Raw genomic sequence first — 18,790 nt, forward strand, 5'->3', positions numbered from 1 at the left:
GTCATCACGCTACGAATGCTCGATCGTCCTAAAGCGTGTGTCCTGTGTGAGTTTTACGGGTGAAACTTTTGCGCCCAAAAACTGTCCGCCGTTGTTGGAAGTTCCAAGTTTATATTAGCAAGTATTTGGGTTTAACTGACTAACCAGCTAACTAACATGGCTGAGCGTTTCTGGAACACTGTCCCTCGTGGTCTGGTTATTTTATAACACTGCGGTTTGTCTGGGGACGATCATGAGTGCCTAGTTGGACTTTGCTAGTGGTTCGAAAGACCTTATTCGGAAACTTGGATTTTACACATAGATAATCGGTGATATAGTTTGTAGACCCTTTGTCGATGAAAGGGTCTTTGTATGCTGTTTTCGCTAATCTGCGTCTCTGTGGTTTAAGGTCTCTAACAATTTTATCCCCAACATAAATCTCCCCAAGTAGACGTCGGGATCCCGACTCCAACCGTCAAGGTATGCCGTCTAGACTATAGTACCACTTTTAAGGTCGAACCCTGCCGGTCACCGAGCTTAACAGTGGCAGGGTACCAGCCGTGACAAAGTTTCATAACGGCGATGAAGTTTACTTCCCCGGTCCATCGCTAATTGTTGGCTGTTCCATGAAACACGCCACGACTGGAGATCGAAGCAAGAAATTAAAACTTTTCGTCCTCGCGTAGCAATTTCACACACAGTACCTACCGTTACAATCACCCCCCGGGGGGGTGAAAACCCAATTTTACCGGCGGAAGATCTAAGGATGATGTCGGGTCGCGTTTGGTGTGGAAAGTTAATTTGGCTTCCGCAACGGCCACGTGTAGCTACCAGATAGCCCGGGAAAAGGGCTTCTTCATTACAGTGTTGCCTACTTGCGCCGTTGGCAATCGTTTGAGACCTTAAAGAAAGCTCCACCAAGACGGCCAAAAGGTAGGATGATGCTGTGATAGTGGGTGTTTTGTTCCTGCTGCTCGTGCAACACTTAAAGCACCATCTGGTCTGGGGATGCTAGCGAATCGATAAACCATAAACCTTCGCCCTTAGCGGGACACTGGTGCCGGTGCCCAAGGGATCTTTGACGTAACCGTAGCGCTGGCGCTGGTCAAAAACACACCGGTCGTCAGGTTCTGGTTGCGCGTTTGGTGAAATGTTTAGTCCATTTCTTTCCGAGCCACACCACGCTGCGGTGCTGCGAATAGGCTCTGTAAATCCTGGGAAAAGGAGCCATCGGGCTACAACATCGGGCGCGTGGAAGAAACGGTCGTCCGCTTGAATAAAGTATGTTAATATTCCCGGGTTGTGGAGTTTCTCGATGAAACGACAAGCAGCACGTTTGGACGTATGGCCAGATGCTGTAAAGCTCTCTTGTTGAACGACGCTCGGTTTAAACTGAGCGACAAATACCTGGTTCGGCAGCACCGGGGCTTAGACGAGCTTCAATAATAATCAACTCAAAATTGATTGCAGCCGAGAGAGAGAAAGACTGTGTGCCGTTGACAGATGGCCGTCGACTCCAACTCGCTCGACTCATTCCGATATCCGAGACGCGACCGGCAAGGGCTTACGGGGGGACCGACTGAGTAAATAGAAATCGAACTCCAATCCGTATCATCGCGCCCAGTATTTCCGAGGCGTTAGTGTGCAGCTCGGCGTTATGGGCGTTATCTCGTCCAGGACTCCTAACTGGCCGATGACGGGGATGATGCGCCGAGCGGAGGGCTATGCTTGTTGAGCAAGCATACGCACACACAAACAACGGCCAAAACACCGAGAGGCTGGCCTGGCTTGTTTGCCCAACCGAAATGACGGCGCAAACTGTTATCGCTAATTTATGTCAACAAATTCGTTCGGCTTCTTAGCACCATGGGAACCTTCGTCGTGTAAGACCGCGGCACCTTCGCCACCCAGCGGCTCAGTTTGGCGTTTTGAGATCGTTATTTTGTTCCGCCCAAACAGCGACCAGCAGTGGGGTCAATAGCTCGGGGGTGTGTCCAGCTGTGTGTGTGTGTGTTCATCCTGGTCCTCGATTATTACCCCTCGATTGTTTGAGTTACTTTTCCTTTGTTTCATTACACGAAGCCCTCCACGCGAAATGGCAGCTCGATGGAAGCATTGCCCATTGCCTACGCTCCAGGCGCTTAAAGCGAAACTTAATCTTTCGTCGCGGGGTGTCCGGGGCTAAAAGAGTTGAAAGGTTGATGCCGCTCCTCGGAATGCCTCGTTGACCACAGTGTTCCTCGGCAACCCGTCGCTCTAGAGGTATGGACGTTTGCACTTGTTCGGCACGCGTGTACTCTTCTTTGGTCTCAGACAGTCCGATGGTCGTAAAATGAACGAAATAAATAAAAAAGGGAAAACAACAACCTACGAGGACCGTATGTCCTCGTCTGCGAGCGTTGGTCCTATTTGTTTGGGATGCTCGTGATTAGAGAGATGGGTATTTGTTTTGCTGCGAGCGGATAGCCCTTTTGCGGGCCAGTGGACGAAGGAAGCCCCGTACGCAACCTTACGGGAGCAGCAACAAGTCAGCAGAATTTGTCAAAATCTCCTGAATCGGCAAACGGTCTTCGGCTGGCTCGGGATTTGCATAACAATCCCTTTTCTATCCAATCCCAGACCGCGGGGCTGATGTATTCGAGCCTTCGCCCGTGTGACCTTAGCGACCCGCACGGACTCACGGTGCCCAATGTTTGTTGAGCAAAACACAAGCGGACGTTTCAATTGCGGCTGGGGCCAAAGAATGTATCTTCCGCCGAGAGGCGGCCATTCTTCGCATGTTGGCATGTTAAGCATGCACATGCTAGTTGCTTTGAATAATAATGTGTATATCTTTTGCCTCTTGTTTGAGTTGGAATATCTAACATGGTTTTAAGTACAAATCATTGTCACTGAGTGTGATAATTGAAACTGCCTTTGAAAGGTAACGAAAGTATACTGAAATATAGGAATACTAAAAAAGTGTAACAAGAACATAACCAAAAATCACGAACAAATCCTTTGCAAAATGATTAAGCAATCGCATGATCTTTTTCGTTTGTAATGAACACAGTGTCCAATGTCCAAGTGTCCTATCAATTAGGAACTGGAATTCAGTTGTCATTGCGGTTTACTAACGAATGTACAGCAGACATTGAACCGATAATTAATCCCGAAGGAAAAACTTCAAACTGCATCCTTTTCAGATTGAACCGATAATACCTCTCTGTGAGCTGTGTGGTGCCGTCCCTGATGCAATGAGTGCAAAGTTTCCCGGGTTTCCATTAACAGGCGCACACAGAGCATGTAAATTACCGAATAACCGCAAACCAATCGCAGCATGGAAAAGCTTTTAAAAATGAATGCGATGCTCCACGGGGCTCGGTGTCGATTCGAATCCCATGCTCTCGGCCATGGGACCAACGTACGAGCATACCACCACCTACCTGACTTCCTCCTCTGACTTTGCGATCATCCAGTACACTTTCGAGCGCTTCCGGCGGGACCCGAGGGCGATCAGCTGCGACACGCTGACGCCATCCGGCAGCGGTGGCCGCCGGGGTATCTGCCCGGTCCAGTGTGCTATCGCCAGCATTTCCGGTGCCTCCTTGACCAGAATTTTTCCCGCAGGTGACGACCGTCCCGGTTCCTGGTGGTGTGTGGCGGCGTCGAGAAAATCGAAGCGAAACGATGAAAAATAATGATTAATTGATTTTTTCGTCCTTGGTGACGATCGGGCCGAAGGTCGGCCCAGGTTGTCGGGCGGTAGGCCGGGCTAGGGAGGGCTAGGGAGAGCTCCCGGCAACACCAAGAAGCGACGCCGCTCGCTAATGGAATGGAAGAAAGGATTTCCGGAAAATTGTTTTCAATTAAAAACTCCCGGAAGCGAATGGCTGAGTGGTATCGATTTTCGTTCTCGAAACCGTCGCGACTCGTAACGGCTGCGTATGCACCACGGTGCCGAACGACGTCACCAGATTTTCCATCGGTGCCACGGGGGAATTTAAACAAGAAGCGAGAATGGAGTGGAACAGTGGCAAAGCTACTCCATGTACTTATATGAAGGAGTGCTGAACCAAGTGAGTTTCCGGCAGGTCCTTTCGATTGTGGACCCTGTCCAAGAGGGTCTTTGAAATTTAATAAGACTAACAGGCTCAAACTAATATCTTTAGCATGGGAACTGATCTACCGGTCTACAAACGAACCACAAATATTTCCATTTAAAGGAACGATTTTCAATTTTATCTTTAAATACCGAAATTGTGAGGACTACTGCAAATAGTAATTAATGAATATATTAGTAGCATTCTAATACTTTTTCCTAAGGTATATGGCTTAGCCCAAAAGACCGCCAGCACAGCAATGTTCGGTGTGAACAGACTTCCATTCCAAGGGTTCTGGGGACTTGCACGACTGCAGTACGTGACATTCTTTGATTAGAACTGGCCATAAATATGCAGCAGGTTCGGCCTGCTTTGACGAAAACTACGACTTGGATTCCAAGCACTTTTCTCGGTTACAGAGTAGAGTCCAGCGCTAACGAACGGAGCGTGGTCGTTCCCTGTAGGCAAACGGGTAGGTAAAGAGATGCCTCGGGAAAGTAAATATTTAACAAGAGCCGCAATGCACACCCAACAAGGAGTTCTGTTTTGCATGTTATGATCGATCGTGGACGCCATCGCCAATGGAGCTTTAACGAAGGTTATGGTAATAACTCAAAGTATGGTAAATTTCAAAGGATCAGCCACCACTTTCGGAGGGCAACAGCCAACGGTGCATCCGATCGTAACGCTTTAAGCCGTACATCTTAACTTCACCAATAGTAGCTAGAGGCGTACGAAGCCAAGCTTTAATGTGCATGTAAAGCTAGCGGTTGCCTGACAGCAGCATGACAAGGGTCGGCCAGCCAGCTTGTGGCCGGGCAAAATCCGGGCTCATTTCGCCTGCACTCAACCGCCACACGCGCCTGCGAAGCGGCACGTACGTGGACATGGGCCCGAACCAGTGCTACGGATTTCTGCCGCACGTGCCACGAAGAGGAACGCTGTGGAACACAGAGATCCGTGATCCGGCCGGGCCGGGGTCTCACGTGAGTTGAACGTAATATGTTGGAAAATGTGATACGGATTGACATGTGGAGGACACTAATGCGGCCAGCGATCCCGGTGGCACCTAATTGATTCTGGACGAGGGGCTCATTTCCGGAGTGTCGCAGCGTAGATGTGCTGTATTTTTTCTGCCTTCTGGTGATGGTATGGTTATTTAGTTATGGAGTCGTTGGAAGAACGGGAATGGTTGTGACACCATCCCGGAACCTCTGCTTACCGTGAACCAGGCCATGGTGGAATCATCGTACAGGACAACCCATTCTTCCGACCAGCGGCTCCACAGGACTTGCTCTGGGAAAGAGATGTAATGAACAGAAACGAGAAGAGAACAGTCAATCCAACGGCCTTCCTGTGGATGCGAAACAAGAGACTCGGCCAGCCCTACCGTCCAAACAGGAGTAAAGGAAAAGGGCTGCGATTGTTGTTGACGTAGGATGTGCGCGTGTGATAAAAACAGATTTCTTGTGAGCCAGCTTTTGGCCGTCCGTTTTTGTTTTTGCGTTCACTGTGCAGTTAAGAAACATTTCCGCCAAACAATACGGCCTATGTGCCGGCTTCAGGGCGCGTGTTGGAAAAGCAGAGATAACAACACCGGAAACAATGGCAGCATGGTCCGATCGATTCGGAACGAGGTTACTCCGGGACGCTCAGGGATCTGGTGGCTCACGAATTGTTGTTGTTGTCGCCGAGATATTCAATTATGGAACGCTGTGTCAGACGTGGGGGTATACCGAAGCAACGGTCTTCGAATGTGTGAGGAATTTTCCGAAAAAGGAATTTCCGTACGTGTTATTCATCATTTTTATCGAAAACCCATAAACGGTACGGGTTCGGCTGCTGAATGTGAGGCAGCGTTCAGAAGGGATTCCTTCGTCATTCATTTGCATATGCCGAGTCGCCAGGTTGTGTGGAGTTGGTCGTTGCGGGAAATGTTTGGGATCAGCACGGTTCTGTGTGTCGGAAGACACCGAACACCTTGGGTTCGCTCCACGTTCGCTAGAGGGTTCGGGAAGCCCCGACTGCCAGTCATGCATGTTAACCTACCATAGGTCTGAAGCGGCGCTGTTCTGATTATTTCAAGGTCGTCGCACTGATCTGCGCCTATCTTTTTGGTCTAGGTATGGTGGAGCTGATGGCCCACAAGCATCGGCCATTTGTTGCGGTTCTACCGCTTATGGCTGCAAATTTCTCATCAACACTTTTCCCATTTAGGATTCAGCGACTTTTGGTGGAATGAAATTTTTCATTAATTTCAAGCACAAGATTTGGAGTGAAACGAAATCATAACTCTTGGCATGCGCCAACGGGGCACTTACCACCATCAAACCGGTACGTTTGGGTCTTGTTTAATTTCCTCTCATCCTCACTTTTTCTTCCGGTGCCACGAGGCAACCATCTTAACCGTCTACTCGACCGTCGATTCCATCTTTTGCTACCGGTCGGCCACCGTGACGCCTCGAACCGGGTTCCTAGTTGGTTCTGGGGAGGCGAAAGTCAATTTTGAAGCCACTTCTTCGCCATTAACCTCGCCTTCGCCGTCTTCACATCCAACCGACAGCCACGGCAATCCACGGCGAAGGAGAAGAAACCCTGGTGTGTGTATGTGTGTTACCTGATGTTTAATTAAATTTATTATCACTACACACTCCCGCACTGCTTCTTTCTTGATGGGCAAAGCGGGAAAGCGTTGGGCGGATTGGGCTCTGGTAGAAGCGTGGATTCACTTCCTGCACCGAATGTCATTAGGAAGCCTCGGGATCCTTTGGGGGAAATGAAAATTGACACGGGTTTTATGGTAAATCATGGCCCGTCGGTTGGCGTGGGAAGGATTTTCGTTTTCCGGTAGCCTGATTGTGGGCTGCAGGAGCCAAAGCCGTCAAAGCCGGTATATCCTAGGAAAGTCCGAGCCGAGCGAGCTCGACGCTGGGGCCTTCCATGCTGGGGGCCGGTACGAACGTACGGCACTCATTAATCATAACACTGGATCGATGATCCTAATGATGCTGGACAACGAGACCGAGACCCAATCGTATGCACTGCCGAGGGTGCTTCGCGCAGGGTCAGCCTTCGGAACCTTCTGTCGTTTCCTCTTCGGGGTCAAATCGATGCAGTCCTAGCCAGCTAGAAAAAAGTGGACAACCAGAGAGAAGAAAAAAACGATCCAAGTGCCGCTACGGACTTTCACAGATTTCCTCTGTCTACGTAGACCCAAGCAAACGGAGAGGTAATTCGACTTGGTCGTGACACGAAGCACCCACCGAAGAGCCATCAATCATTTTAAGGCTGCCGTAATTGGAAGTATTTGCATCAGACATCCCTTCTGGTGGGCGTCCCTTGCGGCGGCAGTTTTATTAGTCCGGCGTGTGTATTGGAAGGCGTGAAAGGATATTGACGAATGCCCGATTTTTTGTGCCCTGCTTGAACGCTAATTATGTTTAGACTCTTTTCTACTTGTAAGATTATTTTGCACGCTTCATTATACCAGAAAAGGCTTGAGGTTGAGCTTAAATTAGGTGGTTGCCTAAATAGTTGCGGTAGCTAGAGCGATTCCAGTTCAATCTGATTTTAATTTAGAACTGGGATAGCAGGGGAAGAAATAACTTTTCAAGATAAAATGAAGCTTTTCTTTAATCGTTTTAGGACAAAACTATCCAATGCATCCAACTGGGGGTTCATCCAGGAGCAATTTCAATCTGAATAGCCAACACCCTCCCTTGTTTGTATCACTTTCAAGTTCACCCATATTAGTTTCTTTTATGTTAAACCCAACATGTAGAGACTTTTAGGCACCTTGGCTGCTAATTATCTCTTTTATAAATTAGTGTGCTACCAGTTCTAAGTTAGACCTGTGAGTTCTCATTGCGGCTACGTAGCTCGTTGGCTGTGTGTTGTAGAAAAAAAATTAATTGAAAGAATGAATAAATAACTAAAAAAGTAGTATACGGAGTGTAGTCAATGATGGACAAAGCTTTGTACCATGAAGAAGTATTCGTGCATATAAATACGGCTCGGTCCGATCTTCTAAAATTAACAACAATAACAAGTATTTGTGGATCTTATTAATAGTAGCATATTACATTGAATAATGCAATGTCTAATTGGAATAAAAATTTATATAATGTTTTTACAATTGCAGTGTATGTTGTCTGGGCTTGTCGGCTGGTTGAACACTTTACAATAAAATCAAACACGTCACTATAAAATTTTATGTTTTTCATAAAAAAATCTTCGCAGGAATTGCTTGAAAACACAAATGACCGAAAACAACTCAGTTAGACAGCTCAGCTCGTTTTAAAACAGTTTTAAAACCGCCAATGACATCAAATAAAAAATGTGTTGCTAAATGTTTGGACAAATTTCAGTTGAGATTAGAATTTGCCACATGTAACACAACTTTAAAAGCCTCTCGGAACAGGATTCTTTTCACGGAAGATCTTGTTTGAGTCTGTAGCGCTTACCGAACTGGTGCCGCGATGATTTAATATCGTTTCTGACAAGTCGCTCTGTGTCGGTTGTCAATTAGCATTACACTTGACATGCGACGACGAGTATGATGATGATGATGATTGTTTCTGAGAATGTCAGTCGATGTAAATGTGTAACGTTTTACCACAACCGACACTGGTTTCGCGGAAAGTGCTCTTCTTCTTCCGAGGGATGGGTGGCCAACGGTAAACCTGCACGTGTCGGGAGAGGATAATGCAAAGAACCGAGCGGCAAACATTCCGAGAAAATTTTGGCCCATCGCTCGCGTCTGGGAAATAAAAGTTCCCGTGTAATGGAAAGACATCGCGCTCATAGGAGACAACAGCGTAATGGTTTCTACTATTGTTGATATTCGCCAGAGTGAGGTGTACTCTAAACACCCCATACACAGCAACACCCCATACATAGCACATGAAGGTACATATCACAGTTCAGTGACAAGCTCTCGTAAGCCTCTCAGTAGCGTGTTAAATATTGAATCGATCTTCACGCAACGTGTCTCTCGAATCGGATATCGAAGTCAAGTGAACGGGGACGACGGGAATTGTCTGAAATGGTGTTAAAATCCTCGCATTGCCTTCATCTGGTGAAAGCATCGAAAAGCCCCAAAAAACACAATGTGGACTGCATCCTTAAGATGCGGACAAGGATTGCCTACCATTCCTAGAGCAACGTTGCGAAAATATACGAGCAAGAATTGACAATGTCAACTTAATGGTGACGGTCTTGCGTTAAACCTCGCGAGGTACTGCTCAAGTCTTTGGTCAATATTTACACTTTAACGTTTCACTCCGTTGGAATTTCGACACGATAATCGATCAACGCGAACCACAGTCTCGAACCTTGACGCGATTTACTCGACGGTTCCAGTGATGGCTATATTTTGGAGTATCGCTTTTTCCGATTGGCTCATTGGCGGTTCTGGCAGTCGTGATGAGTTAATTCTGATGTTCGTGGTGGGCCTAGTATGGCCTTGGTAACCAGAGCTCGACTAAAGCACGGATTAAACATTTTCGAGCTAGAAGTTTCAACAGAGTGGATGTTGCTTTAGTTTGCAGGTTTATGCGATGGAGAAGTTTGCTTCTCAAGCCACCATTACTGTTTGTATTTACGGTTTCAACAGACCCAGAAATGTTTTGAGGAAGAATATGGGTTTAGTTTTGCGTAGTTTGTGAAGGTTAACACACGCTTCGTTTCCAGTTCTACTCAGGACATTTGCTTATTGCGTGCCATTGGATGCCTAGCATATCACTGTAGAACCAAGATTCCGATTTCGCAAACAAATGGCTGTAAAGCTTTATGTATCTCCGTTGGTGGATGTTTTTAGACACTTTAAACAGTTTTCATATTATATTCTTAATTCATGCAACGCATTTTCAAATGTTTTTATCTTAAAACGTCTATATCTTGCAAGATATGTATTTCATGCATGAAGAAATGCCTTTTAATTTCTACGTAACAGTAGCACAAACGGTGGAATGAAAACGTATAACACAATGCGCTGCCAGAATGTCTTGCTCCGATAAATATTTGGACGTCTCGAGTGCTGTCTTAACTAAATAAACCGGGAAGCGCACCTCGAAAAGATAGCATTCTTCAAATTTTTCTGCAGACTATTCGGCGTTTGCGAACTGTTTGTGTTTTGCGGCGTTTCTTTCTAGCCATGTTTGGAAACGGAATTCTTCACCAGTTGGAATTCAATTGGAATTCTTCAACTGTAAGAAATGTAATATAATGCAGAGAGCAAAATCTAAGTAGCTGAAAACCCTATTAAACTTCTTCTCGAAGGACTAGCCATTGTGTTGTTTTTTGTTTTGGCTTATTCTAAACAACCTTTTAAAAAAAGTAGCTGCTATCCGTCAATGCCTTGTCGAAACACCTTCCGGAATTGCCCCACTTCATTCATTCCAACCATTTCGCCGACTATGCCAAAGTCGCCTTCCAAATCGTGACGGTGCGTTGCGCGTAAGGCGACAACTTTCCGACAATCAAATTATATCACAAACCCCGTTCTCGTCGAGAAAAGTTTCGCAGACTATGGCACGCACGTGGTACGCTGCAAGTTGCTTGCTGGCAAGGCTCGCAATGGTCGCTTCACTGTTTCTGCAGGCGTTGCTTCTGTTGTCTTCCATTTTCGGCGCTTCCCCCCGGAGAGTTCTTTGACGCGCATGAAGGAGGATCATGGAGCCCGCTACGAGGGCCGAGAAAATGAGAATAAATTGTCGTCAGGCGCATATCGGAGAATGTCACCTCGCTTACCGGGGGGAGCTATGACAGTGTCGTACTTAGTGTTGTGGTGCAAATGGCACCCGTTGACGCACTCTGGGAGATACTGAAGAATTCAAAGCAGCGGAAAGGGGGCTGCGAGAGGGGTAGCTGCCTTGCGCGGCCCACAGTAGAGACGTTTCACTCTAATATACATCTCGGCACACCGCTGCTATCCCTGCGCTTGAGAAGAGGACAATCCCGTAAACCATTATCCAACCGCTTGAGCAGCCTTGTTGGGGTTGAGACACAATCTACACAAGCGGACGCCGCGTACAGCAGCGTAACGGGTTTGTAAATGGCGATAGAGCACCGGTGTTTCCATCTTATCGGTTTATTGCATGCGTTTGCATCCATCGTAATACATCCTCCCGTGGAAGGCTCCTTGCACTGTACGGACCGAATGACGTGGTAATGGATGTCCAGGTTTCGGTAGGTTGACCAAAGCTTCGCATTATAGTTTTTTTCGAAATTTTCAACTACCAGGTCTTGTAATGATATTTACGGTAGATTATTATTATTCAGACCTTTTAAATCACAGATGTGAAGTACGTCTGATGCTGATTGTTTATCAAGTGTATAAACCTCAGCAACAAAAATTTATATCATTTCACCTTAAAAAGGCTATTAAAAAAATCCTTATTCAAGAGCGAGCAGAGCTAACGCTGAACGTTGCTTTTGCAGTGCAGTATTTTGACGAAGAACCACTAGTCCAAACTACGTTTTTCTGGGGAAGCTAAGCTCAAGTAGAAGCATTAAATCATATCTGTCTCGCAAAACTGACAGCTGTTTTCGAGCATATAAATGTGTCCTGCTAGCCAAAGCCACCATAAGCGTTATTTTTAAACTTCACACAGTGAGTAATGGATGCACACTGGAACATCCCGAACGCGAGAAGCGGTGTCAAAGCGATTCAGCACTCCACCACACTGTGGAACACCGAGATGACTGAGGGCAATCTCATTGGCATTCTTGGGAATGGCTTCGGGATGCTTCGTATGCGCGCGAGCCCTTTTTATGCTGTTGCCAGGATAAAAATGGTGATTGATGGAATTGCTTTTCGCTGGTTGGCGGACAGAACGCTGCTCGGTGTTGAAGATTTACGGCGGTTCGCAAACGCAAACCTCGAGCCCACGTAGTGCTTGGGTTGTTTCGCCGTAGAATCCCCCAAAAACCGTCCAGCTTGCAGGTATGTGGCCACAATGTATCTCTTTCCCTTGATTGCTTTCGTAATTACTCGAAGAGTTATAGTGTGCACGGTAATCGAATTGAATTCGGATATTACACACCCGAAGTGTTTCCATCAACCAAATTGTGATGCTTTTAGTTCATTGCCAATGCACGCCTCAGGATGGCTCATTGGAAAATGAGAACAATGTTGTTTTTGAAACGGCAAAGCTCTAAAGCAAAATCTGCTAGAAAGTTATGCCAGTGAAGAATTGAAAATAGACAGACACAAAATCCTCACAAATCTAAAGAATGTACCCCAAGCATGAATAACACAATAAATACGTTCTGCTGCCGTAATCGTGGTCTGCACTGTAGCTAAAGCCGTGCAGTGCCGAAGGGAGCGTAGTAGTTCGCATATTCCAATGCTAGGCTCAAGCCGACCATCCTGCCTCGTGTTTCCTGCTCGTGGCAGGAAAAGTTATTTCGATAATGGATTGAGTTACAGTGAGCTGACGCCAGAATCCATAAAATTCGCCGCGCTGATGGATGGGGCGGGTCGGCGAACACGGATAGTACTTACTTTTGTAGCGCAGTAAGTATCCTCCTTTGATCTGTTTTCCGACCGTGGCTAAAAGACGAGAGAGAATTGAAGAAAGCGATTAAAATACTATTTGTTATTTTTGCTTCCATTTAATACAATGGTTGTGATGCGTTTCTGAAGCATTGATGGATGAAACAGGAAAAGCGAGTTAAGCACGTCTGTATCAAATGAAGTAAAATATAATCGTCGTCTATCTATTTTTTTGCATTTACCAAACACTGGTTTTACTGTCATAGTTTGAGTTTAGTCGGTCTGCTGAAGGACAAGAGAAATAACAAATAATATAAGGTTTCATTATATCGAAGAATGATTTTTCAAATAACTGACCACCGGTATCACTGTACTGCCGTTCTAGGACTCATTCTCTTATGATCGTAATCAGAACTGTTTGGGGTGATTTCTGCGAGGCTCATATTTCAGTAAACAAAGTAAATAAGAAACAAGAAGGATTACAGAGGTAAACAAAGTGTAAACATTTCCTGCCCATTGCACAGCTAAAAAGAAAACCAGGCATAGCGAAACAGCATAAACTGGCTCCAAGGCAAACTCAAACGACATTGCAAAAGTTGATGGCAGTTGAACAAGTAGAAGAAGAATGAACGTGCAAAACTGCACACGGCTGCGGCCACACAATAATGTACACAAACTCGGTTGCTTCTTCTTCTTGCTCACCGCAGCTTCACCAAGAGCTGAACAGGTTTTTAAACAATGTTTTGCTTGTTGAGCTTTCTATCTTTTCGGGCTCATATGACCCTAGCGCGGTCGTAGGTCGTTGTTAGTGGCCATTAAGAAAGTTTTTTAATTGCTTTCGGTGTTAGCATTTTATGTTCAATGATTTGTTTTATGAGCCTCTCATCTTTACTGTCGATGGAACCGAGTGCTGCGAAGGCACACCCGGGGCATTAAAATAGTTCTACTTCTTTCGGATCCCTGGCTAAGCTGAATAGACGTTATTAAAAAAAACCTCTGCTTTGTTCTGACGCCCTAAAGAAGCCCTATTTTAAGACCTGCCCGCACGTTGAGAAAAGAGAGAAAAATTTCAGGCCGACAGACCCCTTCAAGGCATTCGCCACTGTTAGTCTCGGTCACCTCGGTTATCTATGACTTCGGTAACAGCGAAAAGGTTGTGGCAGAGAGTACAAAAGTGGAAGATTTATCACAAAACTTTTGGTAGAATGGAAAAAAAAAATGTTGAGACAAAGTCCTATCAGACATTAGAGAACTGTAAAAGAATGAAGAGTTTTAATTACTTTCCTGTGATGGAGGCGCCTGGTGCCTTGTGAGTTTCGCCATGTATTATCTACGGAGCGGCTTGCTTTTAAACATTTCATGGCGGAAAAAAACCCGAATAAATAATGCAATAACATTTCTGACATAGCCGCAGTGTCGTGGTCAATTTCGTTGACACATTCGCGAAATACGTTGTTGAAATGTAACAGTTTATCCTCCCCGTGGTCAAACAAGAAAGTCCATCGGAAAGCGTCGAAACCCTTTCCATCGAGGCGAATCTAAATATGAAAACATAAACACCATATTGTCCACCTGCAGGTGGAAAGCGAGTGTGGTGGAAAAACGAAACCCAGCCAGACCCTGAGGGAGTCAGTAAATCACCAAAGCCACAAACAATCTCATTAAAGTTTGTAGCTCTCCTTTAAGCCTCCTGGGCTTAGGGCACACTGTCAGCGACAGCGACAGTAACTTCGTTCCACGTAGCAAAAGCGACATAAAACAGGGAGTACAGAAATAATAAAATAACCAAAACGGAGCCGTCAGCGGTACGATAAAAAGCAAAGCAGCACGAGCAGCGTGTAATTTACGGGGCATGAAATAACGAAAAACGAAAACAACGAGAAGAAAGCAATCCTCAACCCAAATCTAGCGAAATTCCCGTGGTCAACCGTCCATCAGTGAGCGGGTCGGCAAGCGCGAATTCGTGGGGCCGTCAGCTTTGCGACATATCGTTTCGTCACGCAGTCCTAATGGGGGCTGCCCGCGCGTTCGCCTCTGTTGTTTCGGTATTCAGCTTCCCTTTCCGGTGTTTCATTTGATACATACGACCCGCGTTTTGCCTGCCCTTGTTTCACCGTTAATATACGTCCATTTTGGAATATTTTCATCACAACGGTGGGCTATAGAGTTTTCTCCACGGCGTCGCTGACACTGTTTTCTGGCCGCTCAAGGACCGCGGCACGATTTACATTAATTAGTTACAAACTTTTCGCATGTTTTCCAACATCATGACCCAGGACCTCACTGATGTGTCACTCCACTCGAGATGTGAGTGCGTGGGAAATGAAATTGAAAAATCACGTCACGAACACAGGGACAGGGTTGTGGACTTCGTGCTTGAGAGTTTAGATTGTATCAATTAAAAAAAGGCAGATAAAATATCCTATAAAATTTATTTCATTTACTATGCACATGATACAAATTATTGCGATGTTGTTCCAAGAATGTTTAAAACAAGACAAAATTCTCAGGAAAGTTGGAACATTTTTTTCGATTACTTTATTTTTTGGTTTCAGTGTTTGGAAGTTATCATTCCGAGCTCATGTCCGGGTTCGCTCATTGACTATCATTAACATTGAACGGAAGTCGGTATGATTTGAATTTTGAAATTGTTCATTCCAGGTCGAGTTTATTTAATTAGTACTTCGAATGTTACAACCCACGAAACGAATGAACTGTCATGACCGCAAAGTGTACACGACATTCTAATGCAATAATCGTGCATGATCAGAGCGGAAATTGACCAATCGGACGTTCGCACCTCAAACTAATATGAAACGTGATCAACATGACCAATGGCCACATGGTCGGATCCACGTGTGCTGCCACCCAAACTTCTAGTACACTGTTGGTTCGGCAATTTTTGGCAATCAATAATGTGTGTGGCTGTGTATGAAATGCTCACGTATTTGGGGCAAATCGCTTTTCTGCTCATGTGGCCGTTACCGTTCTACTCGCGAAAAGTATTGATGAACAGGACCCGAATTGGCGAAAAACTTAATTACTTGTGTCACGCAAAAGTAATCAACGTTTCACATGTGAATTCGTGCTGGCAAAGCAATAACTTACAGCGGGCTTTTATTACTAAATCATTTGCTTGTGCTAGAGAGAGCTTAGACTAGGTGGGTTGAACAGCTCGGTATATGGAATTGTTGAAAGCTCATGTCAAGTAGGGTAAAGCGTTCAATACGCTGATCGAACAAAAACTTTTTTAATTGTAAAATGTGACCTCTTGTGCTTACGTCAACGAATGACACACATTTTCAATTACGGTGAAAGTGAGGCTGGAAAAGTTCTGTAGTGTGTAATGAACGATGGCAGGAAAACGTAGTTGAGAGCTGACAGGGTGTAAATCGTTGCTCTGCAAGCGGAAATCCTTCTCTGTGCGGCCTATTGTTAATTGAAGTGTTACAAGGACCGCTTTGACTTTCAATGAATTGAGAATGGTGTTCCAATCGGAACTAACAATCTGGATGATCGGTGCTGAGTGATTTTTTTCCGGATATCGAATGCAACGCAAAGTAAAGGCAATTTCATTTCTTTTTTTTATTGACTTTGCAAAAATTTCTCAACATTTTAATGGTTCACATGGTACAATTGGATTAATTTAATTTATTTCGCTGATCAGCATTACTTTGCTACACGGTGGCTAATGATGCACATAACAAAAAAGCTAAATATTTACCGAAAAAGAGTTGCAATAGCAAAAATAAGTTAAATAGAAACGAACAGTCCGGTGATGTCATGCAAGCATTATTGCAAAAGTTGCCATACTCACAATTGCAGGTTTTGCAGGTAACTGGAAAGTGGTAAGCAAAAAAAACAGTTCATTAAAACAGTGAAGAAGCATTATGAATAGTGGATGTGTGTCCCGATTGTGTAATGTGCTGCTGTTGTCTAACTATCACAATCTGTGTCATCGGACGCTTGTTTCATATTATCACAGGATTGAGGGAAAAGTTGATTGAAGTAGAGTGGACGTTTGCAAAATGGTTGCCATTCTGTGGACGGAAAAATAAACTAGCTCCATGGTAATTAATTCCTCCAACTTTGGCCCAAAACTCTTCCGTTCCGGGCATTTGGCACGATGCATTCACATTATTTTGTTCGCTTTGCGATCCTCTGGCCGACTGGGAGTGGAGCGAAAGCGAAACTTTTTCGTTCGTTTGTTCTTCCGGAGAAGTCATATAAAATGGTTGTCGAAAACTGGCTTCCACAAGGCCGGTCCGACGACAGGATGGCTGGTAAGGTCGAAGTCGAAATGTCCTACCATATCACGCAGATGTAGATAAAATATAAACGATCGCAAATGCAAATAAACGTGCGTTGCCGTGCGGCAGTGCGATGTGCTGAGTGGGACAAAATTCAGCAAGAACCCATAAAACGTATCATCGTTTTGCATAATGTTGCGAAATGTAGTAGTTTTGGTCGAGCGAATTCTGTGCTCACAGAGAAACAGTGTCCCGCGTTACGTCGAAAATATGACTTTTTTTTGTAGTTGTTATAAGCCGTTTCAAAGGCCATAGCAACTATCATTGTTTGAGTAAAATGATGAAGAATTAATACAGGCAATTTGTTTTGAATTGTTCCACATCAATTCTTTTCGTATAGCCTAACATTTTAAACATTTTCTAGGGCCAAAAAACTAGGCCTCCCAAACGTTGACAAAGTTCTGGGCATTAATGCGTTTCGTGGCAGCAGTGTCGGGTGATAGGACTTCAGCTGGTCACAATATGTGCTTTTCACAGCACGTTTCAAAGGTTTGAAACCGTACCCGCAGCAGAACAAAACATATTATCGTCAATTTATCATTAACCATCCACTACATGGCAAAGATGGCCAGGATGTTTGAAGAAAGTTGTACCACTTCGCACGGGAGCAGCCACGTCCGGAACAGTACGCCAGCCTCCCGGGTGCCCGCCGGTGGTTTTCACACGTTTTCACACATTGCACCATCGGACGAATGGCACCGTGGAGAGTTGTTTGGCGCACACATGGCACTAATCAAACCGCGTGCGTGAGGTAAACTGTCACCGGAAAACGTGACAGTTTGCATAATTTTCACCCAGCAGGTTCGACGTTCCGGGCCAGCGAAAAGCGGGGCAGAAAAATTGTAGAACGCTCACCGGGTGACGTTACGCGACGGCCGACTTAAGCCGTTTGTTGAAGGGCAGGTTGTGGGTGGCAAAGCAGGGGGCACAAGAAGGGAAACTGGCCCGTGAACAGTTGCCACTGTTTAAGTATTCAGCACAGGCAATGGGTGTCATTTTGAACATTTCTGTTGCCAGTGTTTTCGTATCGCATGTTTCCATTTTTTACGCGCTTCGGCGGAAAAATGAACGAATAAAACAAGGGCTTCGGCATGCGTTCGGCACCAAAGAAGCTACATCCGCCGCGGGAGTGAGTCTCGGAAATTCTTTCAGAAGAGCACAACACCAGAAACTCATCCTCCGCGGTGTTGTGAGTCGGAACGCGACTGAGACAAAAAAAAGGCGGGCACTGCCAAGTGAAACGCAACATTTGTATCAAGGTTAAAGGGGAGCAACTTGAGCAGACGCATGCAAACTGGAAATGAATTTGAAATTTTAATTTACAGACCAATCGTAAACTTAACTTAAAGAGCATCGCGCGAGCAACGTTTAAAAGGGTTCCGGAAGGAAAATGCCCTAATGGAGGCGCATGGTGCGCCGTAGCATAAATGACGCAAATGGTATTGGAAATCGAGCCATGTGGCGTCCGGTTTTGCCAACTAGGTTTGTAGAATTGATTTAAATAATCATGAACTGTACGTGGAAGTGTTCTTAGGAATAGCTGTAAGTTAAGCACGAGACCGTGTAGAGTATCTTTTAAAAAAGGGTTGTATTCTTTATTCAACACTTCTTGCACTACACGATGCTTCGCGGGTTACAATCTTCGTGGTCTTCACTCACTACGACGATGTTTCGGATACCCTATGATGCTGGAACGCACTGACCGCAGAACCGACGTAGCTCGATGGAAGGCACAACTCGAAAGAACAACTCGATGTGATCGGTTGATCGTTTTGTATGACTCTCGGCTCGGCTCTCGGCTCGGACGGATTGTTGGTGGCTGTGTGAATGTTTACATTCAGCTGAGAGTGGTCCGTGATCTTCGGTGTTTATGTTGGACCTTAATGCATGAAGGCAACTATGTTGTCTTATTAGAATCGTGC

General features: G+C 45.4%; 1 protein-coding gene across 1 annotated transcript in view; it reads right to left on the bottom strand.

The window, feature by feature from the left end:
• LOC131207589 (uncharacterized) overlaps positions 1-18,790 on the bottom strand; it is a 37,774-nt gene that overhangs the window by 10,588 nt on the left and 8,396 nt on the right. The window contains exons 2-5 of the mRNA XM_058200209.1: positions 16,376-16,396; positions 12,568-12,615; positions 5,284-5,357; positions 3,405-3,607 (exon numbers count right to left, since the gene is read on the bottom strand). Of these exons, the coding sequence (XP_058056192.1) occupies positions 3,405-3,607; positions 5,284-5,357; positions 12,568-12,615; positions 16,376-16,396 (346 nt within the window). The remainder of the gene's footprint in view (positions 1-3,404; positions 3,608-5,283; positions 5,358-12,567; positions 12,616-16,375; positions 16,397-18,790) is intronic.

The sequence above is a fragment of the Anopheles bellator genome, chromosome 2 (genome assembly GCF_943735745.2).
Source record: "Anopheles bellator chromosome 2, idAnoBellAS_SP24_06.2, whole genome shotgun sequence".
NCBI lineage: Eukaryota > Metazoa > Arthropoda > Insecta > Diptera > Culicidae > Anopheles > Anopheles bellator.